Source organism: Maniola hyperantus, chromosome 15 (genome assembly GCF_902806685.2).
Source record: "Maniola hyperantus chromosome 15, iAphHyp1.2, whole genome shotgun sequence".
NCBI lineage: Eukaryota > Metazoa > Arthropoda > Insecta > Lepidoptera > Nymphalidae > Maniola > Maniola hyperantus.
In genome coordinates, this window is record NC_048550.1 from 1316493 (window position 1) to 1344337 (window position 27845).

General features: G+C 41.4%; 1 protein-coding gene across 1 annotated transcript in view; it reads left to right on the forward strand.

The window, feature by feature from the left end:
- Positions 1–27845, forward strand: part of Pat1 (Protein interacting with APP tail-1) — a 67071-nt gene that overhangs the window by 24998 nt on the left and 14228 nt on the right. Inside the window, exons 2-6 of the mRNA XM_034975850.2 lie at positions 22139–22252; positions 23698–23812; positions 25362–25488; positions 26262–26438; positions 26800–26985. Of these exons, the coding sequence (XP_034831741.1) occupies positions 22139–22252; positions 23698–23812; positions 25362–25488; positions 26262–26438; positions 26800–26985 (719 nt within the window). The remainder of the gene's footprint in view (positions 1–22138; positions 22253–23697; positions 23813–25361; positions 25489–26261; positions 26439–26799; positions 26986–27845) is intronic.

A 27845-nucleotide genomic window follows, 5' to 3' on the forward strand; every position in this document is an offset into this window, starting at 1 on the left:
GCAGCCACCACCAGCGCTAGGTCATCGGCAAAACCCACCAAGTGAACATCCTCCCCGAAGTCGGTTCGCAGTATGTCATCGTAGAGGATGTTCCATAGCGTTGGTCCGAGGATAGAGCCTTGTGGTACCCCGCTAGTCACTCGTATGTCCGTACTCTTACCTTCACTGTCGCGCACTATTATTTGTCTATCCTGTAAGTAGCTATTTATAATGTTGTATATGTAATTCGGAAAGCCTCTCTTGTTGATTTCTTCCAGTATTAACTCCCATGGGGCCGAATTAAAGGCATTCCGAACATCCAGTGCTACCAATGCGCAGAGTTTCTTTTTACGGCGAGTACCTTGCCTGGCCGCCTCAGCGATGGTTATCACTTTATCTATTGCACCGAGTGTAGACCTACCGCTTCTAAAGCCATACTGCGCCGCTGCTAAGTCGCCATGGTCTGGTAAGAGAGTTTCCATTCTGTTCAGTATGATTCTCTCTAACAGCTTCCCATAACAGTCGAGTAAACATAGCGGCCTATATCCCGTTGGGTCGTCCGCAGGTTTCTTTGCTTTGCGTAGCAATAGTAGTATTGCTACTTTCCAGATCTGTGGAAATTCCCCCGTTTGGAGAATCTCATTCACGACTTTTGTAATTTTATCGGGGATTGTGGAAACGGCCAATTTGACTATTTCAGGTGGTATAAGGTCTGGTCCTGGCGCCTTTCTCAGCTTGATTCGATCACATGCCCGCTTTAGTTCGTCGCTAGTTACCAATGGTATTTCCTGGGTAGGATACTTGAAGCGTTCGAAGTGGTCATGTGATGGAAATAGTACATTGGCTATTTGGCACATCTGTTCGATACCAATCTGTATTTGGGGCCCTTTTTTTAGTTTTTTCGTAACTATTTTATAGCCTAAGCCCCACACATCGTTATCTACAGCCTCACCCAGTTCCGTCCACTTATTACCTCTAGATTTTGTAATTAATAGCTGCAGATTAAGTTTTGCTAGTTTATATTCTTTTCTAGGTTCTTCGACGTCAATTTCTTGCTTCATTTTGTATTTCTTTGTCATTGCTCGTGTGTATGTTCTTCGGCGCTCAATACATTCCCTCCTTGCTTCAGCTATCTCCTCATTCCACCAGTATACTTGCTTCTTCCGGCCACGTTTTCTTCTGGGCATCGATTGATTGCATGCCTTAGTCGTGGCAGCTACCAAGTCTTTAGGAGTTTTGATTTGTTCGCAACTGAGTGTTTTTTGAAATACTTCTTTGTTAATTTTATTCATATTCCACCCTGTTGCTGGTGGGAGGATCTTAATTTCTTCTTGCACTACTTCAAATGAAATATATTTATGTCCACTCAGAGTTTCTTCCTCCATCACTTTCCAGTTAGCCATCTTTCCTGCCCAGTCAGAGCTAACAAGCGTCACGTCGGGTCTAGAAGACTTGTGTCCCCTTTCAAAGGTTGGTAAGTTCCCTGTATTTATGGTGACCAGATCCAGCTCAGCGAGGGTTTCCATTAGATACTTGCCTCTGTGGTTTGTAGTTTTGCTTCCCCACAGCTTTGAGGCAGCGTTGAAATCCCCAGCCACTAACATGTTTCCTTGTTGATTTCTTATACTATCACTGAGTTCATCTATGTCTTGTTTATACTGGTCTATGCTGCAATTAGGTGAGAAATAGCAGCTGTATACCGTGAGGCCTGATAGCTTTAGTCCCAAATATCCATTTCCCTTTATTACCTTTTTGATTGTAATACCTTTGTTGTAGATAACTATAGCCGCGTCGCCCCTTTTGTCTCTCTCCCAGCCTGCTGCTGTGGATATCTTTTCGTTTGGCTCAGCGATTATGGCGAGGTCGATATTTAGATTTTTAGCTGTTGCTAGGAAGAGATCATGGGCAGCTCGCACTCTGTCTAAGTTTATTTGAAGGACTTTTAAATCCATTACGATGTTTTTAAATAAAGGTGCGAGCCTCTAATGGCATTCCTGAATTCCGGGCATCCTGTAGAAATGGCTTTATGGCCCGATTCTTCGCATATAGGGCAATACAGTCTGTTAGAGCAATTAGCTGCTTTATGGCCCTTTCTACCGCACTTCATGCATAGTTCAGATCTATCCGGCCCTTGGCATTTTGAGGCGATGTGCCCGATGCCCCAGCATTTGTAGCATTTCCCAATGTTGACTCTTTTCCTTATTCTACATCTTGTCCAACCTATATTCACCCACCCTAAGTTTGGTATTTTTTTAGCGTGAGTATTGTCTATAGATACTGTCGCGTTTTGGCTTCCATATTGGGTTGGTCTCAAGGATCGAACTTTCACAGGTACCTTAAGCTGAGTTTCTACGGCCTCTTTGACCTCCTCGCAGCCGCTTTCATCTTCTATCCCAGCTATATGGAATGTGGTTTCTCCACCCATGTTAACCTCAATTTTTTCGCCCTGGAATACATCTATAAGTTTCTCTTTAAAATTTTCTGCTTGATTTTTGTTTGCTAGGACCTTCATCATCATCTGTGATTCGCCTGCTTTCCCACCTACTTTTTTAACAGATTTTACTGTTATCCCTAGTTCTTTTATGTCGGTGGTGGTTACTCCAGTTTTTGCCTTTTTAAGCATATCCGCATAGGTACCTTCACCTCTTAGCGTAATAGTCTCCATAGTCCTTTTTTCTGTCTTGCTTTTTCCCATTTCCTTTGGGAGCTCATTTCCTTGTACTAGAATCTGAATTGTCTTGCAACTGCTGGCATATATCGATTCTATTATCTTTCTGACTTTGCATTTGTCAAATTCAGCTTCCATGACGAACGCGATATTTTTGTTCGTGGTTCGTTCTTCACTTAGTCTTTTTAACTCGACGAGTTGTTTATATAGTAGTTCCATGTCCTCCCGCCTCTCTAATGTTGCAATGCAGGGCAGTACGTATATATATCTCTCTCCTTCTCCCACGCCACTCTTTGAGCTCTTATTGGTGCGAACCGTAAATTCTATCTTACCCGGTTCACCTTCGTCTAGCAGTTCTACTGCTTCGGGATACCCTCTTTTTAGTAACTTTCTCACTCCCTTTGGTTTTTCTTTTGTTCCTTCCTTCTGTGGTTCTGCTATCGCCGCAATGTCCCAGCTCCTGTCTAGCGATAACAGGTTAGCCTTCTGTAAATTGACGGCTTTATAAACTTCCTCTGGCCAGTCGTTTTCGATAATTTGTGCCAGTCCATTGAAGTCTAAGCCTTCGTCTAGCTTGTTCCGTATTTCGTCAACCGCGGTAAGCCGCGATATCTCTTCGTTTTCACCATTTGTCTGGGTTTTTCGGTCTCTAGTAGGCTTGGCTGTCTGGGTGCTCTGGTTTCTAGTAGACTTGACTGTCGTAGTGGTTGTCTCTAGCACTTCCCGATCTGCTTCTATGTTATCTTGATCTTTGTTCTCTTTTTCCGTCTGGGTGCTGGAGTCTTGGGTATTTTTACTAACTGTTCTCGCTCTTGTCTTTGGGTGGTTCTGGTTGGCATGATCACCCCAGTCCTTCATTTTGCGTTTTAGTCCGTCCATACGGTTCTTTAAGTGTTTCACTCCATTCTTAATTTCCACTTTAGTGTTTATGTTCTCTCCTACTAGTCTACATAGGTTGTTTGCTATCTGTGACAGTTCTGTGCATAGCGCTATCATGTCATCATACCTGTCGTCTTCGGTATCCTCTGTGTCTCTTTGTCGCTTGCCTCCTGTCGTTCCTACTCCTTAACTCCTCGATCTTGTGTATGACTGGAAGTGACCCACTTCTCTCTCGCCTAAAACGTGTTAAACCAGCTGGTTCAACAGCACTGATGTCTTTAACTGGTGATCTCTGTAACTTGCTTCTCCTAGCAAAGGGGTTTATGTCGACTTCCGTATCGAGTGATCTTTCGCTTGAAGTCATTTCGATTTCTCCAGTTTTTACTGTGCGTCTGCGGAAGTCATCTATCATGGTTTCTATACCGTCTTCAACTGCAGCATCTAGGTGACCGTAAACAGCTGCAGCAGTCGTATCCTGGTTGTATGAGGCTGCTGTTTCTGATGTGGATATATGTGTGTGTGATTGTGTGCTTTCTGTTTGCATGTTTGGCGAACCTTTGCCCTCCCCAGAATACGAAGGGCGGCCTGAAGCTCTGATTATACTCGGTATCGAAGACATATTCAGAGCTTCAGTGAGGGATTCTCCAGTACCACTATCGGCGCTGGTACCCTCCTGGGATGTTTCTCTTTGGGATCCGCTTTTTCCATCGTTTACTCCTTCTCCAAACTCTCTTCTCCTCTACTCTAGTCCTTTTTTGGGGTTATTTAGACCCCAAGGCTCGCTGTAGCCTCATTCAGCCGGTTGCCCAGCTGAGTGTGTGGTTATCCCGCCACTGCTCGGTCGCCAGAGCCTCGTTCGTTGTCTAGCAGGGAGCACCACGGCAGCCCGGCGGTTGCCGCCGCCATTCGGCGCGTGCAGGTGAGGTTGACGTTTGGATCGGTTCAGATGTTAGTTACCGTTCCTCCCTTACTCCCCTTGCCATCTCGACCTGTCGCGGACTATATCCTCGGTTGATATTGCCTACCGTGGCTTCAGCCAGGAGGACATTTATTACTTCAATCTGGCCTGGTCGCAAACAGCCCCTCTGTTTGAATGTGTATCTGTGTGTGTGTCTGTGGCATCGTAGCGCCCAAATGGAGGGACCGACTTGAATGCGGTTTCTTTTATTCGAAAGCCTGTTTGATCGAAATCGTTCTTAGCTATGTTTGATGAAAACCGATTGTGGAGAAACCTCCATTCAAGATACCTATAGTCAATCAGCAATCGGGATATGAGGCGGGGGGACGCCCCGCACACCCGCACGTCACCCGCATTCGCCCGCACTGGGTTAGCGCGGGGGCTATGCGGGTGTGCGAGGTGTTCCCTCCCCGATTGCCATTTCAACCTGTCGCGTACTATACATATGTCTAGTAATTAAGAGCCTCAATAGCTCAACCGGTTAAGGAGTGGACTGAAAACCGAAAGGTCGACGGTTCAAACCCCGCCCGTTGCACTATTGTCGTACCTACTCCTAGCACAAGCCTGACGCTTAGTTGGAGAGGAAAGGGGAATATTAGTCATTTAATATGGTTAATATTCTTTAAAAAAAAAAAAAAAAACTTAGAAAAGTTACACAATTTCTGATCGCGGATGTCGTGGATATCGAGTGTGCTCTTGCCTTTAAAGTGTGTGTAATGTTGTTGTTCTAGCGAGCCGCGCGGTTCGCCGCTGCATTTCTAAATAGGTCTCGCGCTGAATTCCGTGGACATTGATACCGATTGATTTATGTGGAACATCGAAGCTGTTTACCTAAAGGCCAGAGCGTTACAAAACGTTTTATTACACTTCTATCCTTCCCAACAAAATATAAAGAAAATAATGTATATCGACTTTTAGGAGATAGCGAATTTGTAGAGCATTGTCTCTGTCGTTGAGACCGACATAACGTCATACAGGTATGAGTGACACAGACAACGCTCTACTAAGTCGAAATGTCATTCTAAAGGCTGATGTACATTATTTTCTGCCGCTTACTGTACCTTGTTGTAAAAGCTGATGCCAGCGTCTACGTTCGCGTGGATTTAGGTTTTAAAAATCCCGTGGGAACTCATTGTGACTTCCATACCCATATTGTCTGTCACACCCATGCAAAAATCATGTCACTCCGTTGCGACGTGATAGAAGAAAAACCGGCCAAGTGCGAGTCAGGCTTGCGAAATGAGGGTACTACAGTCGTATTTTTTCGACATTTTGCACGATAATTCAAAAACTATGATGCATTTAAAAATAAATAAAAATCTGTTTTAGAATGTACAGGTGAAGACCTTTCACATGATACCCCACTTGATATAGTTATCTCACTTCGAAAGTTGAAAATACCAATTATTAGTTCATGACCACAATTTAATTTTTTTTGTGTGATCTAACCCTAAATTCACGGTTTCCAGATTTTTCCCCAAATGTCAGCTATAAGATCTACCTACTTTCCAAATTTCATGATTCTAGGTCAACGGGAAGTACCCTGTAGGTTTCTTGACAGACAGACAGACAGACAACAAATTGATCGTTTTTCCTTTTGAGGTACGGAACCCTAAAAAACCAACAAACAAACTAGTTAGCTTTAAGTAGTTTTTTAGTTTTTTACTCCCTCAGAGGCACAGCAATTGAAACACTGCTTATGTCAAAGAAATAAATGTTTGAAATAAATAAGTTTAAAAAGAAAGGCGCCACACTTACAAGCAACTCATTCCGATAGAAAAGTAGCAAGTCCTAGAATGCTAGTTAGTACTTATGCAGTTTCTTTGCCTACAACATGTTCCTTATAGCTTCCGTATTCCACTAATGCAGCACAACACACATAATTAGTTAGAAACGCATACCTTACCTCTTCATTCGAAAACGGTGTTAATAGGCGCCATATAAGCTTGTAGCCCACTGTAGCCTGATGCTGGTTACATAACCTTACCGTGATTTCTAATTAGATGCCTGCGTTCTGTGGCTAGTGCATAACACGCGATTAGGTCCAGCTGGATCCAGATTGAACGCGTTGAATGAAAATAAAGATGGACGGTGATGCCTAGTATCTACTATCTACAGTTGCGTGCAGGTCATAGAGGCATAAATGCACTGCATACCCCAGTTGTAATAGCTCAATGCATATTTTTCATTATGACCTGTCATTAAACAGGTTCCTACCTAACTAATGCCTACCCTGGCTTCAAACCCTGTGCACGCCACTGACTATCTATATACCTAGCTTAACATATAGCGAGCAACCGAGCAGGCGGGTCACCTGATGTTAAGTGATTACCGCCGCCAATGAACATTTGCAGCACCAGAGGAACCGCCGATGCGCTGCCGGCCTTTTAGGAATTTGTTGGTCCGCCCCTTGAATAACCCCATGTTATAATCTAGTGGGAACACCGCCGATGGGAGTTGGTTCCACAGTTAGCACGTGCGTGGAAAGAGGGATCTGGCGCAGCGGACGGTCGAAGTGCACCAGGCACCCAGGTGGTGAGGGTGAAATTTCTTACTTACGGCCAACGATTATTTAACCATGGTTAAAACGTGACCTTACCACAATTCACGACAGTTATGAACCTTGTAAAGCACGGTACTCACCTAGCCGTGTAGCAGTGGCGTGCAGCTCATAGAGGCATAAATGCACTGCTTACCCCAGTTGTAATAGTTTGTGCATATTTTTCATTGTAAACTGCCAGTAAACAGGTTCCTACCTAACTAATGCCTACCCTGGCTTCAAATCCTGTGCACGCCACTGCCGTGTAGCATGTAACGTATCTGATACTGAATCAAGCGAGTACGTACTACGTAGGCACGAGCCCGCTGCGAGCCGCTCGCGCGTGGGGCGCAGGTTCGCAGTGACCCGCCGAGTGGCGGTATCACTGCAAACATAAAGGCGGCTCGCAGTGTGACAGCAAACGTTGTAAACGGTCAAATGCTTGGCTCAAGCAAAAATCTACGCGCTTGACAACGGTCAAGACCGTAAGACTTCGCTTTACTAATAGGTATTTTCCTCGAAGTTGTAGGTTAGCCCCATAAAAAGCGAGCTTATATGGCTGTTACTAGTTGGGTTGTATCTGGCACACGGCGACTGGCGAGTAAACATTGAGCGTCAGCGTGACACACGTTCCCATCACCGATGCAGCTAAACACGGCTAGAGTTAGACAGTGGTCCGACCGCCGACGATGAACGAGAAACGAGTAGAACTAGAAACTTAAACGAGTTGGCGATCAGCGGGAAGCGAGTGTGTAGTTTCGATAGTTTTGTCGCCGGGCTATAAACGAGTGTGCAAGTACGACGAACGATTACTCGCGTCAATCGCCCGCGGTCGCTCACGGCTCGGTCCTGTGCAAACATCGCATCGCTGAACGAATATCGCTAAGCCAGTTTATTTTTGAAAGCGTGTCGCTCAGCGACTAAACTAGTGAAGCGAGTCGTCGCCGGCAGTGTGAACAGTCAGAGAGCAACTTGTGATATTATATGCATCTCTTTCGTTTACACGGAGTGTACATTTATTGTGCGTTTCTTGAGAGAGAAAATCGCCGATAGTTAGTCGTTTTCTCGCCGGCGGCGTCGGACCACTGCCTTATTGTCACTCCGTTTGTCCAGGTATGTGTGTCGGCTGCCATGTAATGCCCGCTGCACACGCACTGGTCTGCATGCACTTTACATACACACTCCGGTCGATAATATGTATCATTGTATTGAAGACGACTTCTGCGCTCTTAGCACAAACTTTACGATTGTCACATTACAATTGTAGGGCCGTATAGGTAGACTCAACGACAGTGACTGAACAGGGGCAATGATACAATACACATTATATGGTGCCGGCCTGTTGTCCGCCCCGCTTTAGTCCAGGACGGCACATAAGTCTGCGGGAGCTCTTATAAAACGAATTGCATCATTGCCCGCTCCCGCCTCGCATGCCGCTGTGTCAAGGACTTGACCTAATTGATTTACTTGGCTGAATTTATAGTATTATTGTGGCAATTTACATTTTAGCCATTGCTCAATGGTGAGAGTGTCAGCCATACTGTATGGCTGACACTCACCATCTCACCAGTCACCATGTATGGCCCATACATGTGATTTCGATAATTCCATTGCGATAATCATTCTGTAGCTGTTCAACTACGCCAGAATGCCAGCGACTCTCATACATGTGACAGGGAGTGAATTGAAATTAGTAGCTCGGGAGTTATTTGGTGGAACATTTTGCTTTGTGTACAAAACATTCCAGGTGCACTGATATATGCGATAGGCCTGGGGTGGAAGGCTATAGAATCGCACCGAAGCTGGCGCCGTCTAGAGTGAAGCCACACGATTCGTTTCCGGTGCCTTACGTCGCCGCACCGCTTTGATTTGAGTATTAGGTGCCATATGGGCCGTTGCCGCGTCTCTTCGTCTCTCTAGTCCCATGTCAGTTGCGCGTAGGGTGCGGCGCCGCACGACGTCGTAACGCATCGTGTAGCATTGTACAGTGATTCCTATGTAGGATGATGCAGCGGCACCGCTGACGCAACGCATCGTGTGGCTTCAAGCTAACGCGCACCACGGAAAATTTCCGTACGGTTTTTCCCCACAAAATCCGTGAACTAAGTGCGCACACTGCGGAATTAATTCCGCACCGGATTTGGATAGATTAAAATTCAAATTTGCGGATTTTAAAACGCGCCGCATCTCACCGCACCGTGGTGCGCGCTAGCTGTAGCTAGCTTAGCAAGCAAACCGGCACGTGTGTGGCAGCCTTAACACATTGCACGTCTAGACTTCCTCACGGCCTCACCTAGCCTAGGGAGCCGCAACCCGGTCACGGTGCCCCGCTTGCACAGTTGCGCACATGTTTCTGTTTTTTCCGCGGCCACGGCAATAGGTTACAGAGATCGGTTGGCAGCTCGATTACCAATCGGACTAAATACTTGCACTTTAGTTACTGAGCACACTAAAGTTTTAAAATGTTACCATTTTATTCAGCGTAGCCTATTTTTCTTTGATTTTACGTCACCATAGCCTAATATTTGACATATCGTCGATTCAGAATCAAACTGAGAACTTCCTTACTCTAATTGCCTCTGATCCAGTCCAAAGGTGGGCTCCCGAGGCAGTCAAACAGCTTGACGTCAAACACGTAGTTTTGTTTTGCTCGATGAAGCTTCTTGACGGTCGCATCAAGCAGCTTGGCGTACACAGGGTTACACAGGGCTTTAAACCAGGGCAGGAAGGTGTGGTAGGTCGCTATCGCCATGTAGTGTAGGTACCTGTTGTGGTGAGTGATCAGCGTAGAGATGGTGATCAGTAACATAGAATGAAAAGCCCAGCCAAACCGTTGGATCTAGTAAGCAGAAATTTTACCCTTTAAAAAATTTTACCCTTTGAAAAATCTGGCCTTATTTCTTGACATTTATATGTCAAGAAATAAGGCCAGATTTTTCAGAATTCCCACGGGATGGGGAATAACCGACTTCCAAAAAGGAGGTGGTTCCAATTCGGCCCGTTTTTTGAAAGTGTATGTAGGTACGAGTACATCGATTTTTTTCGAGGTTTCTGGACCGATTTGCAAATAATTTTTTTTAATCAACAGGAAGTTTCCGTGGTGGTCCCATAAAAATTTCTGGATCCAACTCCTTAATCCTGATGCTGCAGAGTTACTGCCCGCCTAAGTTATCAAGATTCAGGTGTTCAAGTGTTCATAGTGAATTAATATTTTTACCATTGAAAGCCCCTTTCAACAGTTTACGTACAGGCGCAAATGATTATGATCTTATTTTTCTACTCAGTAATTATGATGATAACATCCAAAATTAGGATCCTATCGCTAATGAACTATTTCACAAATAAAATACTTTAGATACAGTAATTACGATGATAGTTAGCAAAGCAATGCGATGCTATCAGAGACGACACGGATGTAAACGAAATTGTATCTAATGTAAATAATAAATAATAATTTACTATCATTAAATTAATTATGTTAACTGGTCGTTGACATCGAGGTACCTACTATGTTGATAGAGGAGGAAGGAAATAGAATACGGTATTTGACAACTAGTCAAATCAGTGACTTTTTATCAAACGTCAAAACGTGCGCTTAGTAGGTAGGTATGGCATGATTCTATGAAGTACCGGTGTGTGACGTCACAATTATTTGACGTGCTTTCTTAGTTTGATCGATAATTTAAAATGGTTATTACACTTAAAACCAACAAAAGACGTGGATTTTACGTATTTTGGAAGACCCTCTATTTAATAATCACTGGAAAATAATTTATTTTTGATGTAGTCAAATACCCAATTGTTGTCACTGAGTTCGAATAATAAGTCAGACTCGCGCACCGAGGGTTCCGCACTCAGATATTTTTTACGACATTTTGCATGAAAATTAAATACTATTATGCATAAAAATAAATAAAAAGCTGTTTTAGAATGTGCAAGTAAAGCCCTTTCATGTGTTACCTTACTTGGTACAGTTAACTTACTTAGAAAATTGAAAAACATTTAATATTTTTTGTGAAATTAATTTGTGGTCATAAACTAATAATTAGTATTTTTAATTTTCGAAGTAAGATAGCTGTATCAAGTGGGGTATCATATGAAAGGTCTTTACCTGTGCATTCTAAAACAGATTTTTATTTATTTTTATGCATTATAGTTTTTGAATTATTGTGCAAAATGTCGAAAAATACGACTGTAGTACGGAACCCTCGTTGCGCGAGCCTGACTCGCACTTGACCTTTTTTTTTTTCTTTTGACCCCGAAAAATTAGAGTAATATTAACTGAAATATTTTGATTTTTGCTAGTGTCACAAAAATGACCTAACTGACACACTTATTTTACATTTAGGCTAAGATAGTAGTTATCAAGATTGAATCGGATAAGTAAAGATACATGATTTTGGGCTAGTAAACATACTAACCCAAAATCGGTAACATAGTAATGTAATCAGAGCCAGTCAGTCAATTAATCGTAAACAATGTACCTAGTTAGTTATCTATAAACGTAATATTGCGTTCTACTTTACTTTTGTAGTTCAAGAGACCATTACCTCTAAACTTAGATACGTGTACATCGGCCTTTAGAATGACATATCGGCTTTGTATAGCGTTGTCTCTATCACTCGTACCTATATGACGTTTTGTCGGATACCAACGCAAGTCGTCATATTTATATGGATAGACTATTTAACACGCCACGGGAGCTTTTTGCCATAATATTTCGGTCTCAACGACTGGGACAACGCTCTAAAAATCTGCTATCTCCTTCTAAAGGTCGATGTGCATTACTTTCTGCCGCGTACTGTACATCTAGAAAGTACCTAGCTAAGTAACATTTACCTAACTGGAGCATTCCAATTATCAATCTCAAGAGATTGAAGCAAGCTTGAATTGGTTATTGGACTACATCAAAAATAAATTATTTCTCAGTGATTATTAAATAGAGGGTCTTCCAAAATACGTAAAATCTACTTCCTTTGTTGGTTTTAAGTGTAATAACCATTTTAAATTATCGATTAAACTAAAAAAAAACACGTCAAATGATTGTGACGTCACACACCGGTATTTCATAGAATCTCGCATTCTAAGCGCGCGTTTTGACGTTTGATAAAAAGTTACTGATTTGACTAGTTGTCAAATACCGTATTGTTATGGTTTACATCGTGACGTGTTCCACAGTCAATCAATGTTTATTGAGCGCTTCTTACGTAGAACATCATGTAATGTAATGTAATACGCTCTAGTTGTTTCAAAGGAACTTTCTAGAGTCAGCGCCCTGAAATTCGATCTTTGTAACAATAAATTGGAGGCTATTAAAAATTCCCGCGCACGGAATATAATTTTTATTTTTAATTTATACATAACTAGCTGCCCTGGCGAACTTCGTTCCGCCTAACAGTTGGTTCAATTTTTTTTTAATTTTTCTCTCCGTAAGAACCATCCTCGTACTTCAAGGAATATTATAAGAAAAAAAGAATTAGCTAAATCGGTTCAGCTGTTCTCGAGATTTGCGATGACCAACATATTTAGTGATTCATTTTTATATTATAGTAGATATATACTAGCACTTGACAATCAGTTGGACAACACTCATAATTCCTGCCCACTCCTTGTTTTTGTGCAACCCAAGACATTGTCATTCAGCCAATGCACCTTTTCAAGTTTTCAGTCCTCTATTGTGCGGAAACACGCACCCAACATAAGCAAAATGCCTCTTTTTCCAAATTGTCTTCCGAAGATCATGCTCACTTAAAATTCTTGAATCATTTGGAGAGTCACAAATAATTGTGAAGAGATCGGGTATATCAGCCCATTTGTGGATAGTTCGGGTAAATACCTAATTGTAAGCGATTTGTGATTAAAAAAAATTATATTTTCGCTTTTTTTTTTTTTTTTTTTTTATTATTCAGATACAAGTTAGCCCTAGACTGCAATCTCACCTGGTGGTAAGTGATGATCAGTCTAAGATAATAGCGGGCTAACCTGGAAGGGGTATGGCAGTTTTTATTAAACCCATACCCCTTTGGTTTCTACACGGCATCGTACCGGAATGCTAAATCGCTTGGCGGCACGGCTTTGCCGGTAGGGTGGTAACCAGCCACGGCCGAAGCCTCCCACCAGACCAGACCAGAAATTTAGAAATTATAAAATTCCAAACCCCTGCCAGGAATCGAACCCGGGACCTCCCACTATTAAGACCACAGCGCTTACCACTGCGCCAGGGAGGTCGCTTAAATACTATGTACAGTACGCGGCCAAAAGTGATGAACATCGATCTTTTGAAGGAGACAGAAGATTTGTAGAGCACCGTCTCGGTCGTTGAGGCCGACAAAACGTCATATGGGTATGAGTGACAGAGGCAACGCTCTACAAAGAAGAAATGTCATTCTAAAGGCCGATGTTCATCACTTTCGGCCGCGTACTGTAGGTACTTAAGAAAATGTTCCATGTCAAGATCATTCCACCGAAAGTGTTTCACTGAACTTCATCCTTATAATTTTTCATGCATACTATGCATAAAGTATTCTAAAGATCTTGATACAAAATAACCATTTACAAGACCTACGTCTGATATACACATTTCTCGTGTCATTCAAGTTATTTATTTATAACGACACAAAAAGTAGAGCACAAAAACCGATCGAGAATTGATTGATCTATAGATCATTTTTGTCGTCCGGCGGATCGTTGAGGGAACCGCCGAGCAATGGTTGAGTTGAGCAAACTGAGCGGTCAAGGTTAACCTTAGACAGCGATGCGATTGTGAAAATAGGCGATGTGTTGCGCACTGGTTGCTCTAATTGGCTCGTTTGTTTTGTTTGCTGTTGCGCCACCTATTTGGGCTAATTTGCCTATTAAAACTAAACCAATTTAGGGTTCATATCTTGCAATTTCAGTCAAATGATGCAGATTTTTTAACAACAGTCTTATATTTTGTTCAAGGCCCAATTGATTTATTTAACTAACTAGCGCGTATGCCCGCGACTTCGTCCGCGACTTCGTCCGCGTGGACTACAGGGGTTGCTCATTCCTCTTAGGGGTTGAATTTTGAAAAATCCTTGCCGCTAAGAAAGGATTTTTGAAATTTCAACCCCTAAAGGGTTGAAATAGGGGTTTGAAATTTGTGTAGTCACGTCAGTCAGTAGAGCATATGCTAGTATTTAATATATTATTAGAATGAAAACCACTTTGATATACTTTAGAAGGCTTTTATTCACTGTTCACATAGTAATTCTTAGTTATATCAGCACAAGACCAAACTACTCTTTTTACGCGCCATCTCAGAGTGACGTTTCCCATAGATTCGCTACTTCGCAGAGCACGCCACAGATAAACAATCACCTAGTTTTTATCCGTCTAACAATATGTAAATGCAAAACAACCCAATTCGAGTTGGTAGCTGTTTAACGCAACACGCGGTACATTTACCCACTTTGGTATTGGCACGTGTAGACGGGTAACCTTGACCGGTCACTTTACCCAACCGTTGCGCAGCAGTTTATTGCCCTGCCCTGCTACAGTTACCCCGCCAGACGCAAGGCTCCTCACATGATACAAACTTCCTATATTGAGCTTGCGTTGTGAAACCTAGCGGTGATACATAGCCCAATGGTTAAGACGTCAACCTTTATTCGGGAGATCACGGGATCTCGGGCACGCATCACTAACTTTTCGGAAATATTATGTGCTTTTTTTTCAAGCAATTAAATATCACTTTGCTTGACCTATGAAGGAAAACATGGTGAGGAAACTATCGGCACGATGCTCATCAACAGTACCTATGACCTCAAGAGTCAAGAGGGTGGCGGAAAATACGTGGATTTGGAAGGTGGATCACTGTATTTGGTTGTATGATCTCAAAAAAGGCAGTCCAGCAGTGGATGCAAGCAGACTTGGATGTGATTGCGATTTTTATTTTTATTTTATTATTTTATTTTACACCAGCTTATGCTACTACAAAAATTTCAAACCCCTATTTTCCCCCCTTAGAGATTGATTTTTCAAAAATCCTTTCTTAGCGGATACTGATAAGGGTACTGATGTTCTGCCCGCTGGAATATCCGATTAAAATCCGGGCCCGATAGACGGGAATGGGGGGTTAGTTATGTACGTTTCTGGATCTCGAAACTAAACAAAGAAAACGTACAGGAAAGAATTTTGAAAGATTAGAAGTCAATTTAAATGTTGGCACAACGATTCCAAAGACCTTGTGAAGCGAATAGAATTGAATTGAATTGCAAATCAAAAAGAGGTCTTAATAACTTATCAATCAATCAACAGGAATCTATTCAAAAACCACTTTACCAAAACGGAATCAATTACCATAGGAAATATAGTCATGATCAACCCGTCGCGACGCCGGCTCACTGCAGCACGGGTCTCCTTTCAGTATGAGAAGGGTTTGGCCATAGCCCACCACGCTGACCAAGTGCGGATTGGTAGGCTAGAACATTATAGGTATGCAGGTTTCCTTACGATGTTTTCCTTCACCGTTAACGCAAGTGATTAAGAACGTTAGAGGTGTGTGCCCGGGATCGAACCCCCGACCTCTCGAATACGAGGCGGTCGTCTTAATCACTAGCACAGTTCACGACAGGGGAACTTCTAACAAAACGCCGAGTCATCGACGTCACTGGCAGCCGTCAAATGTTAGTACATTTGACGGATTGTAGCAGGATTGTAGTCCTTCTTCTTCTTCTTCTCTTAATATATGGCTTTTTCCAGTGCCATGTCAGCACAATGCACTTTGCCAGATTGTAGTCCTATTTTTCTATGATTTTACGTCACAATAGCCTAATATTTGACATTATCGTCGATTCAGAATCAATCCGTTCCCTCTCTCTAGTTCACTCTGCCACTAGGCTATATAAATACAGTAGTTGGCACAAATATATCAAAACAAAGCATACCTAATACCTATAGCTCGGATAGAAACTTGGCGTACCGAGCGACCTTGCCAATCGGGCACCTCTTAGCAACGTGTACCCCGTAAATGTCAAGGGAATTTAATACTTATGTGCTATATGCCATGGTTTATAATAGGCCGATAGGCTTGGTATCTATTCGGATGTAATCAATATTTGCCTTGGGAATTGCTAAATTCATGCTTCTACAAATTTCAGAGGACTGCAAAACTATATTAAGTTATATGTTTAACAGGTTTATGTTATATAATCTTGTCTTGTTAACTGTTTACTTTATTTATTACTTTGTAGGTAGCAACAATCTTTTGGTACAGGAACTGGTTTTGGTACAGGTATATTGGTTGATAAAAGATAATGCAGTCTATGATGATACAATAGTGTGTATTAAGTATCTACACGACAGGTCGAGATGGCAATCGGGGTATGAGGCGGGGAGACGCCCCGCGCACCCGCACGTCACCTGGGGCTGTGCGGGTGTGTGGGCGTTCCCTCCCCGATTGCCGGACTATAGTTGAGGGAGGTTTTATGATTTCTATATATCAAAGTCAGATTTTCATATTAAGTTTTTTGAAGGAAATAACGTGTTTTCCTTTGTGCCATGTAATCCCGTTTTCCCGAAGGTTAACTAAACTAGATTTCGGTACAGTAGATGATTGGCAGGACGGCTTAATTTATTGTATCGTTTTTACCAAACGGATTTCAGGACAGTTTTGGCAGTACAGATGAATTAAGTGTACAGTACGCGACCGAAAGTAATGTACATCGACATTTAGAAGGTGATAGCAGATTTGTAGAGCGTTGTTCCTGTCGTCGAGACCGACAAAACGTCATATAGGCATGAGTGACAGAGACAACGGTCTACAAAGCCGAAATGTCATTATAAAGGCCGATGTACATTACTTTCTGCCGCGTACTGTAACTTATTTACCAAACCTAGATTTCGGTACAGTAAATTGCTTGACAGGCTGACAGCTTTATTAACTGTAAATAGGATGTAGTTAGCCGCAGCAAAATAACAAGACGCGAGTTGGACGAAATTTTTAAGTGAGGACATTCGTCATTGAAGGAGGTCATTAGATGCCAAAACATTTTACATAAATACGTGGTATGTGGGGCGACCGACTTCGCTTTCCTTATCTTCCCAAGTTCCAAAGATACGGGTATGTAGTGCACGGGCCACGGACGGGTGTCGTCCTTCTGGGTCGTTGCAGTCTACAGATATAAATAAACGTCTGTGACAGATAAGCACTAACCATAGATTAATTATTGGTCTCGCTCATGGCACTAACATTCTTTTACTATCTCATCTCCTTAGATGCAAATTGTGGAACCTTCAGCGTTGTGACAATAGCTTCTATTTATCTCAATATATAAAAATTAAAAATGAATCGCTGAATGTGTTGCTAAGCGCAAATCTCGAGAACAACTGAACCGATTTTGCTAATTCTTTTTTATAATATTCCTTGAAGTACGAGGATGGTTCTTACGGAGAGAAAAATTTAAAAAATTGCCTGTTAAAGTCTAAAAACAACACTTTTCTATATTCCATACAAAAGATTCGTAATAATACTTAAAAGTCAATTTGAACTTTAATACCATACCATAAAGTTTAAGTGTAAGTGGAGGGGTTCCGGGAAGGCTGACCCAGTGTCCCGAATAGCAGAATAAGTATTAAAAAAAATTAAAGAATCTACTATTAGGCGGTACGAAGTTCGCCGGGGCAATAGGTATACAAAAGAGTTCCTCTAGCTCAGAGGCGGCAAAAGTTCATAAATTCATCGTCCTGCATCTAAGGGCGTTTATGTACTCATCCGTGTATTCGGTTCGTATCCGTGATTCTTCGAAGTGGCCGGCATACAAATACGTATTCTTATTTTTTTCACGGATCCGTAAAATCACGGATGAATGCACAGACGCCCTAAGGGTGCCATAAGTCTGTTTGAATCCGTTAGTCTTATTTCTTGAAGAATATATAACTTGCTTTTCTTTTTATTAATTTTTCCTTTTATGTTATTGTTTATTTTGTGCATCCACTTCGCAGTTATCTTTTGTGGAACAACATTGTGCAACACGGTAACATTAGGTAACAATGTGTAACTTTTGTGGCACCATATATTAACAACTAGCTTATGCTCGTGACTTCGTCCGCGTGGACTACACAAATTTCACACCCCCACTTCACCCCTTTAGGGGTTGAATTTTCAAAAATCCTTTCTTAGCGGATGCCTACGTCATAATAACTATCTGCATGCCAAATTTCAGCCCGATCCGTCCAGTAGTTTGAGCTGTGCCTTGATAGATCAGTCAGTCACCTTTTCCTTTTATATAAACTTCAAATATCTGCTAGCTGCGTCTCTTGACCAAAGCCTAAGCTCCCCTTGGATAAAGATAGTGGCGTTGAGATAGTGTTAAGATAACTCAGTGGCCCTACCGCGGTTGTTTGACAGCTACAATGTCACGATCGCAATCATCTCTGATTAGTTAATGCTCGCTCACTATTGGGCACAATGCATTGTTGCAACAAGAATCGCACAAATTCAGCGAATCAGAACAATTGAGATTGTAATAATGATTGATGCAGGTTTTAGACAATCGCCCTACAGTGTTAGATGTAAATGACAAGCATTGCATCACGCGGCGTCAATGGCACGCATGCACATGCAGTGTAGATGGCACGGATTGATTGCGTCGCGCGTCGCTGGCATTGAGTGCGTCGACACCTTAGAGTATTTAAACTAATAGAGAGAAAATACCTACGGTTTTACCGTGTATTTTTTGGCACAGAAAATGGCGGCTCTTGTTCACAGTATCAGCTAATCAGCTGTCATAACAAAAGATTAGGTTATTTATTTACAAGAAAAACAAGTACTTACGCTGGCACAGCAAATGGCGGATTGTGCCGAAACCCCGTTTTATAGTTATGTTGAAATGTAGTGGTGTCTCTTACACACTTATGAAAATTTCGATAAGCTTGAGCTAGTTTCCGATCCGCTATTTTCTATAGGACATTAGGGCAACTCTTTATATCTCTATGGTCGACACCGACTGTCTGACAAGTATGACGAGTAACGAGGCATCGGCCATGGCGCCTGCGTTTGTTACAACAAATAGATCAAGTGAATATGTAAACGTAGTTTATTTTTAGGGTTCCGTACCTCAAAAGGAACCTTTATAGGATCACTTCGTTGTCTGTCTGTCTGTCTGTCAATTTGGGGCAATAAAAACCAATAGGAAATTGACCTACAATCACGAAATCCGGCAGGTAGCAATGTCTTATAGCACAAGTCAAGTGAAAAATCCGGCAACCGTGAATTTTGTGGTTACATCACATAAAAAAACCGGCCAAGTGCGAGTCAGGCTCGCGCAACGAGAGTTCCGTAATTCAGTCGTATGTTTTCGACATTTTGCATGATAACTCAAAAACTATGATGCATAAAAATAAATAAAAATTTGTTTTAAAATGCACAGGTGAAGACCTTTCATATTATGATACCCAGTGGCGTGCACAGTGTTTGAAGCCAAGGTAAGCATTAGTTAGGTAGGAACCTATTTACTTGCAGGTCATAATGAAAAATATGCATTGAGCCATTACAACTGGGGTAAGCAGTGCATTTATGCCTCTATGACCTGCACGCCACTGATGATACCCCACTTGATCTTACTTCGAAAATTGAAAATACTAATTATTAGTTCATTCATGACCACAATTTTTTTTTGTGTGGTGTAATCACAAATTCACGGTTTTCAGATTTTTCCCCAAATGTCAGCTATAAGATCTACCTACCTGCCAAATTTCATGATTCTAGGTCAACGGGAAGTACCCTGTAGGTTTCTTGACAGACAGATAACACAGTGATCCTATAAGGGTTCCGTTTTTCCTTTTGAGGTACGGAACCCTAAAAATTAAAAAGTGTTATTTTTTGTTGACAATACCTTACTACCTATCTCTTTCTAAAGGTCGATGTACAATATTTTCTGCCGGCTACTGTGGGTAATGCCGCTGATCTGAGAACCTGATGCAGACAATGTTAGGTTTACATAATATTACACTTTGTAGTGTACCTACGGAATCAATTCACGGAAAACCATTTAGCTTACAATGTCGTATGTTTACGAGCATGCTTCTTTTCGTTGAGCACTTTCGCGCGGCCAGATTATGTTCCGGCTACATCAACGGGAAACGCCGGCCGTTGATAAACGCGTTAATGGCCGTTAACCGTAGGTGTAGCCACGACCTAATGCGATAATCTCGATAGCTCAACGGGTTGAAAATCGAAAGGTCGCCGGTTCAGATCCCACCCGTTGCACTATTGTCGTACCTACTCCTAGCACAAGCTTTACGCTTAATTTGCGGGAAAAGGGAATAGTAGTCAGCAATTAACTTGGCTAATATTTAAAAAAAAAATTACAACGACATTCACATTGCCGTTTGGCGTTAGACAATTTTAGCCCCAATTTAATTTTAAAGTTAATCGTTCAAGTGTAGCCACTTAGTTTAACGCGTTGATTATCGGCGGAATTATCGCAATAATTATGGCGTTGTTGGGCATTGACGTTAACCGTAATGTGGCCCGAGCATTAAGATGTAAACGAGTGTGTTTGTATGAATGAGCAGTATTTGCATAGCATTCATTTAAATTGTGTTTACTGAGTTGCGTTGTATTTTAAGCGTGCTGTTAAGGAAAACAATGGGGTAATTGTATCATCTTTAGTACGTATCATACGTACGTATGTAGGGTTTTGTTTTTATATATAACCTACTCCGGAATATAGCCTATAATAATTATAAGAAAGCTTTTCTACTGGTGAAATAATTTTGCAAATCTGGTTCAGTAGTTCCAGAGATTATCCACCTACAAAGAAACTTAAAAACTTTACCTATGAATTCATTAATGTTGTATAGAATTTGGGTTTATCTAATTCTATAGATATGTCTTTCAAGTAATCACTAGTTAGCAAGTAATTGATATCGACCTCCGTAGGGCGTTATCCAATTATTATCGATAATGAGTTCGCGAACGCGCTTAGCTCTCGTTTAATTAACGGCCTCGCGTTAAACCATTGGTTATTAGTTAAATTGTTTATATCTGCTTTAGTAGGATGTGCGTGTTTTAATTAACTGTATTATCTAATTAGAAGGTGTTAAATAATGTGCGTAACATCCCGACAAATTGAGGTTAGGACCGATGTGTATAGATGTACTTACCAAAAAAATAATGAAACTTGGAGCGTGATATCCGTGGGAGATATTGAGAACTTTAAGTTTATTTTTTAACTACCACATTACATTGATTTCGAGTTACTTAGTTTGATTTGTGGCTCATGGTCCAACTAAGTAAATTATTAATTGTTGTCAATGCCATTTTGTAATCTTTGCTTGCTTTATTCTTGAAAATGCACCGTAAATAAAACAGAAAACTAAATAAAAACTCGCAATATTCGCAATAAATTACTATCACCGAGGTTTGTTGGGCACAAACTACAACGTGACAAATATGGATTTAGGTAATTTTCAGTTTCTTTTCTCGGTTTAGCCATAATATTTTTCATCGATGAGAGACGGAGTTTAGTAACCGTAATAATTAAATAACTTGGTGGGGTGCTGCCTCGTGATGTAGGTCGCCGCTAATCGGCACTAGTGTACGGCACCGGGCACGCATGGCTGCCCAGCTATGTGCGGTTAAACTTGCGAGAAAAACGGCTATCTCCAACGCAGTCCTCATTAACCTACATGCATTCTCTTTATAAATGATCTTTAATGCTCTAAGATTGTTATCCATCTCAAATTGTGTCAGTAACAGGTTCCTTGGGTAAAGTGGCGCGCAGGACATAGACACATTAAAGCACCGCTTACCGTCTTTGTCGTTGTCAAACTTGTAACAAAACGTCGAGGCTTGACCTACACTGGCAGGCGTCAAACGTTACCTACATTTGACGCTAGGTAGGCTATGAAACGACTAGGTATCTTTGATGTGAGAAAAACTGCTATCTCCAACGCAGTCGTCATTAACCTACATGCATTCTCTTTATTTAAATACCGTCTTTGTCAAACTTTTTACCCCGGATTATTCAAAGAGTTCCCACGGGATATTTAAAAACCGAAATCCACGCGGACGAAGTCGCGGGCATCATCTAGTATTAAATATATTTGGAGAGAGAAATAGTGTCTAAATGTCTTTTTTTTGTTCTAGATGCTCCAGGAAAAGCGACTGTGCATTCTGGGAGCGGAGCTATCGGATCTGGACAAGTTCGAGCGGCTCCTGCGCTTCTCCGGCGCGCAGCTTCGGTTACTGCAGTGCTTCCAGGTTGGTTGCTCTTCCTATCACTATACTCAGCACTGCTATAGGAAGGCGAGGGTGCTAGACCCTCGAGGTACGTGATGAGCCCTAAACCCTAATTCCACGCGGACGTAGTCGCGGGCATCAGCTAGTGTTTTATAAATTCGCTTCCATTCCCTTTCAATGTAAATTGAGGTTCTGTCGTGTACTGTGGCTACTGTGGCCATGGGCGGCATACGCCCTGAGCCACGTGCGTTGCGCGCCAACAATCAATCTATTTACTGCCCTGTTATATCACCGACACGACCGTCATCAATTAAATGTAGATACGCTTGAAAATAAATGAGGAAAATATATATATCGATTCTTTATATATCTTTACCCGCGACTACTCTGGTTCTCTTGTCGGACTGTTTGTTTGTTTGTCTGTTCGGCACTTTGCAATCGATTTTTTTATGTTTTGTCGCTATAAATCCTGTCTCTAGGATGTAACTAGCTGTCGAGTAGTCAGTGTCAAAAACGCTTTTTTAGGCGTTGCGGGTCATACATCGACTTCTATCTAATCTAAATATTTAAAAGGAAAAAAGGTGACTGACTGATCTATCAACGCAAAGCTCAAACTACTGGACGGATCGGGCTGAAATTTGGCATGCAGATAGCTATTATGACATAGGCTTCCGTTAAGAAATGATTTTTGAAAATTCAACCCCTAAGGGGATGAAATAGAGGTTTGAAAGAAGATTGCCCATTTTCTTAGGAGCTTTAGGCCCTCCAATATAATTGTTATGTCACCATGGTTTTAAGTTTATTTTGTAGATAAATAATTACCTTTTTAAATTTTGCAAACGATTTCCTTTTATTTCACCCTGGTTTAAAGACATCTTAATTTTTATGTTGCTGATATTGAGGTTATTTTTAATTAATACTTCTGCAAAATAAATGGATGTTTACGATTCTTACCGTAATTGTAGATATTTTTAATGATAGGGTGAAAGAAAAGTCGTAGTAAAACATATAGGTAATCGTAAAAAATAACACATTAAAAAAAAAAAGTTTTGATACGACGCCAAAGAAAAGTCGTAGTAAAACATATACTTAATCGTAAAAACTAACACATTAAAAAAAAATAAGTTTCGACACGACGCCACAAAAGAGGGCCCACGGGCGATCTCCTTTGTCACTAGAAGCCATGTCACTAGAAGAATGTTAAGTATGCATGTGGAAGGAAAAAAGAGGAGAGGACGACCAAAGAAAAGGTGGATAGATTGCGTGAAAAAGAGGTGGATTATACATTGACGAATGACAGGAATGAGTGGAAGAAGAAGACATGTTGTGCCGACCCCACGTAGCGTGGGATAAGGTAAGGAAGAAGAAGAGGGCGATCTCCTTTGTGTAGCCCACGCGTACGAAGTCGCGAGCATAAGCTAGTTATAGCCTATAGTTGTTATTGATGTGTATTGTCCGGTTTGCAGGCGGTGATCGAACACGGCTCGAAGCTGTCAGCGGAACTGGCCGGCAGCTACCTCGCGCGATGCGACGCTAACTCCAAATCACACAACTCCCTCATACAACTTGGACTTAGGCTTGGTGAGTGTACCTAACACAAGGGTATCCAAGAGACAGAAAGAGCGCCTTTTTAACGTTCCGTAGTATACAAGGAACCCTTATAGTTTAGTTATTTTATTTTTTAATAGAGATAGCGAGCAAACGAGCGGGCGGGTCACCTGATGTTAAGTGATCACCGCCGCCCATGAACATTTGCAGCACCAGAGGAACCGCCGATGCCTTGCCGGCCTTTTAGGAATCTGTTGGTCCGCCCCTTGAATAACCCCATGTTGTAATCTAGTGGGAACACCGCCGATGGTAGATGGTTCCATAGTTTGCATGTGTGTGGAAAGAAGGATCTGGTACATCGGACGGTCGAAGTGCACCAGACACCCAGGTGGTGAGGGTGAAATTCCTTACGGTGGTTTCGCCATGTCCGTCCGTCCTTGGTTTATCTCAGAGACTATTAGTGCTAGAAATCTGTAATTTGGCATGGGTATAAAAATTTAATCACGCCGACAATGTGGTGAAATAAAATTGTGATGAATATATTTTTAAGGGTAGCTCCCCTACATGTTAAGTGGGGATGAATTATTTTTTAGTGTGGGGTGTCGTTGAATAGGTCTTTTAAAAATCATTTTTCGATTTCTAGATCCGTTTGTAAAATATGATGCTTTAAAGTGCTAATTTTTATTAAAGTCAAGTGTGGGTCGCTCGGAATCAATTTTATACAGATTCATAGAAAGCAGTTGTGTTGCTTGCAGTCTCATGCGGTTCCATCTCGGACTTGTACCAGGAACGACAGTCTGAAATTAATTTGTGTTGTTGATGTCTTGGACTGTTAACAAGGTCGAACAGTCTTAGTTCGGGGTGAACTATAGTCGACGCATTTTAAACTGAGTCGTCGAGTTATCTCTCTGTTTCGCTCACACTTACAGGTCGTAGGTAAGTGCGAGCGAAACAGACAGATAACTCGACAACTCAGTTTAAAATGCGTCGACTATAGTGTTTTAAAACACCAACACGTTAACGTTGAGGCAACCCAGCTGCTTTACGTAACGGAGACTGTGAGAAGTCTGAAAAGGACCAAACCTTTTGAGTTAGTGTATAACACGTGAACAAAGTGTATCTCTAATCAAGAAAGACTAAGATGCGTCAATGGACAATTTCTTAGTATATAAGATAATTTATAAGTTTAGGTTAAAATAAAATTACTTATTAGTCATTAATCGTAATACAATTTGAGTAGCTATAATAATATAAAGTGCACCAAATAAAATATAGTTTTAGTAATGTATGAATATATATATATAGTATAGTATAAATATAGTATAGTATATAATATAACATAATATAGTATGAATGAGGTCGATGAATTTTGTCAGCCCTAGCACAGACTACGGTCTATTTGGGCTGCAAACTGTCAACACCAGTCGCGGCTTTTTGTCTAGTGCTTTGGTCTGGAAGTGTGGTGTGAATTATTCGCTTTTTTTTGTCTAAATAAAAAATAAATAAAATAAAAATAAATAAATAATTGGCACTCAATAATAAGGAAAAAAAAGTGTTTTTAAAACTGTAAGGTTTTGTGCAGGTGGTTTCCTGAACGAAGCGGGCTGGTACGCGGACGCGCAACGCGTTTTGCTGCGCTGCCGCGACCTTTGCCAGGCGCAGCCGCAGACCGCACATTACAAGAGGCTGACACTGGAATGCTGCCACAGGTATAGTTCTTGCATTTCACGAGGGCGAGTTTTCGTCACTGGCAGTAAGCGAGACCGTGGCCGAGTGGTCAAGGCATCGGGCGCGAACCCAGAAGATGCAGGTTCGATTCCTGCCGGTTACGCAATTTTTGATATGTATTTAAAATTATTTATTAATAGTCTTTTTAGTTTAGTTTAGTTTAATATTCTTTATTGTACACCAAAAAGAAAAGACACAAAAAGAAACATGTAAAAGAAGAACATACAATCAGCGGCCTTATCGCTGTGAAGCGATCTCTACCAGGCAACTAGGTTGAAGAGGATTTAAGGGCTAGTGAAAACTGGGTTTAAGGTGTACGTAAGTTGTTAGGGAACATAAAGATAATAATTATAATATAAGTAATATGTATATTAATAGGCACAGAAATGCCTTAATAATAATATATAGATAAAGATATATACAGGTACATATATAATATATAATATATATACATATATTAATATATAATATAGTGATAGATGAATAATAAATATACAACAATAATATTATGAGTAATATTGATGTTTTTTTTTTTTTTTTTTTTTTTTTTTAAATACAATAAAACTTAAAGCTAGCCTTATCTAATTACTATATATTAATTGATGTTTTAATTGTAGGATAATATATTTAATAATGTGTCATAGTCTTTCGATGTCATATCAATGGAACATTGTCGAAATGTCCAATGTCGTACTAAGGGTACACGGATACCTGGATCAGCGATTACAATTTAACTCCGAGATTTATTTTCCAGATTGCTCAACACACAATCAGCGTACTGCTGCTTCCCTGCCGCGGCGGAGACCTACGCGCTGGCGCTGCAGCTGTTGGGGCTGCCGGAGGACATCGCCTCCAAGCTGCCCGAGGAGCCCTTCTCCATAGCTGAGACCTTCTTCAAGGCGCTGCAGACTGACGATGATGACGCGGCTAGGTGAGACATTATGTCAACCCATAGCATCACTACACTTAAATATATGCGAATTAATATAATATAATGCGAAAGTGTGTTTGTTTGTTGGTTTGTCCTTCAATCACGTCGCAACGGAGCAACGGGTTGAAGTGATTTTTTGCATGGGTATAGTTAAAGACAGAAGATTAGATTATAAGAAGTTAAAGATTAAAGAAGAAGAGAAGAAAGGGAGAGTGACATAGGCTACTTTTTATCCCGGAAAATCAAGGAGTACCCACGGGTTTTTTAAAATCTAAATCGCTGGCATCAGCTAGTTTTTAAATATAGGTTTTAGTTCAACGGCTAAAACACACACGCAGTCATGATGTTTTTGGTTTTGTAGACAAGAGCCGTGCTCTGCGGAGTACTGCGGCGGGCGCGGCGGCTGCGGCGCGTGGGGGCTGTCCGTGCTGCTGGCGCGGCTTTGCAAGGAGTTCAGCGCGCTGTTCTTCGTGCGCTGCGACTACAGCGCCGCGCACGCGTGGAGCATGCGTGCTCTGGCGCTGCTCACGCCGCACACGCCCGCCAAGTGAGCTAATATTGTCTACAAAAAAAGAGGACACCCTAAATTTACTAACACTAAATCTAAATATATAAAAGGAAAACGTGACTGACTGACTGACTGACTGACTGACTGACTGACTGACTGATCTATCAACGCACAGCTCAAACTGCTGGACGGATCCGGCTAAAATTTGGCATGTAGATAGCTATTATGACGTAGGCGTCCGCTAAGAAAGGATTTTTGAAAAATCAACCCCTAAGGAGGTGAAACAGGGGTTTTAAAATTGGTGTAGTCCACGCGGACGAAGTCGCGAGCATAAGCTAGTAAATAATAAATAATCTTTATTTTGTCGGACAACAAAGACACAAAATATTATGTTAGTAATGTCATATAAAAATATTTTTCACTCCCAATGCGCGGGTGAAAAATTAAAAAAAATTACAAAAATAAAGAAATTTATTTATATGGTGAGGTAAGGTGGAGAATACTTACCTTGTTCCTTCCAGCGGGCAAATAAGGGGTAGGAGAAGGATGGCCCTCCCCTACAGTATAAGATAAGATTCGGGCGCCAGCCAGCCGGAGGAACGACGCACGGATAGCCGAGCAGAGGCCTGAACCTTTAATCTCAAGGCAGGGATTTCGGGCCTACTCCGTCGTGGACTCTCTCACGAGACGACAAATGTCAGATAAATATGTTGGAGGATCAAAACAATGAAAAATTGTAAAAATTTTTGAATTATAATATAACTTTCTATTTAAAATAAATTACTATTAATAGCGTCCCTACGTTCCTTGCCTTATCTTAATTCTATGAAATATAGGTACCCTTTACATTATTAAATATTAGACCTAGGGTTATGAAAAATTTGTACTAAAATTAATAA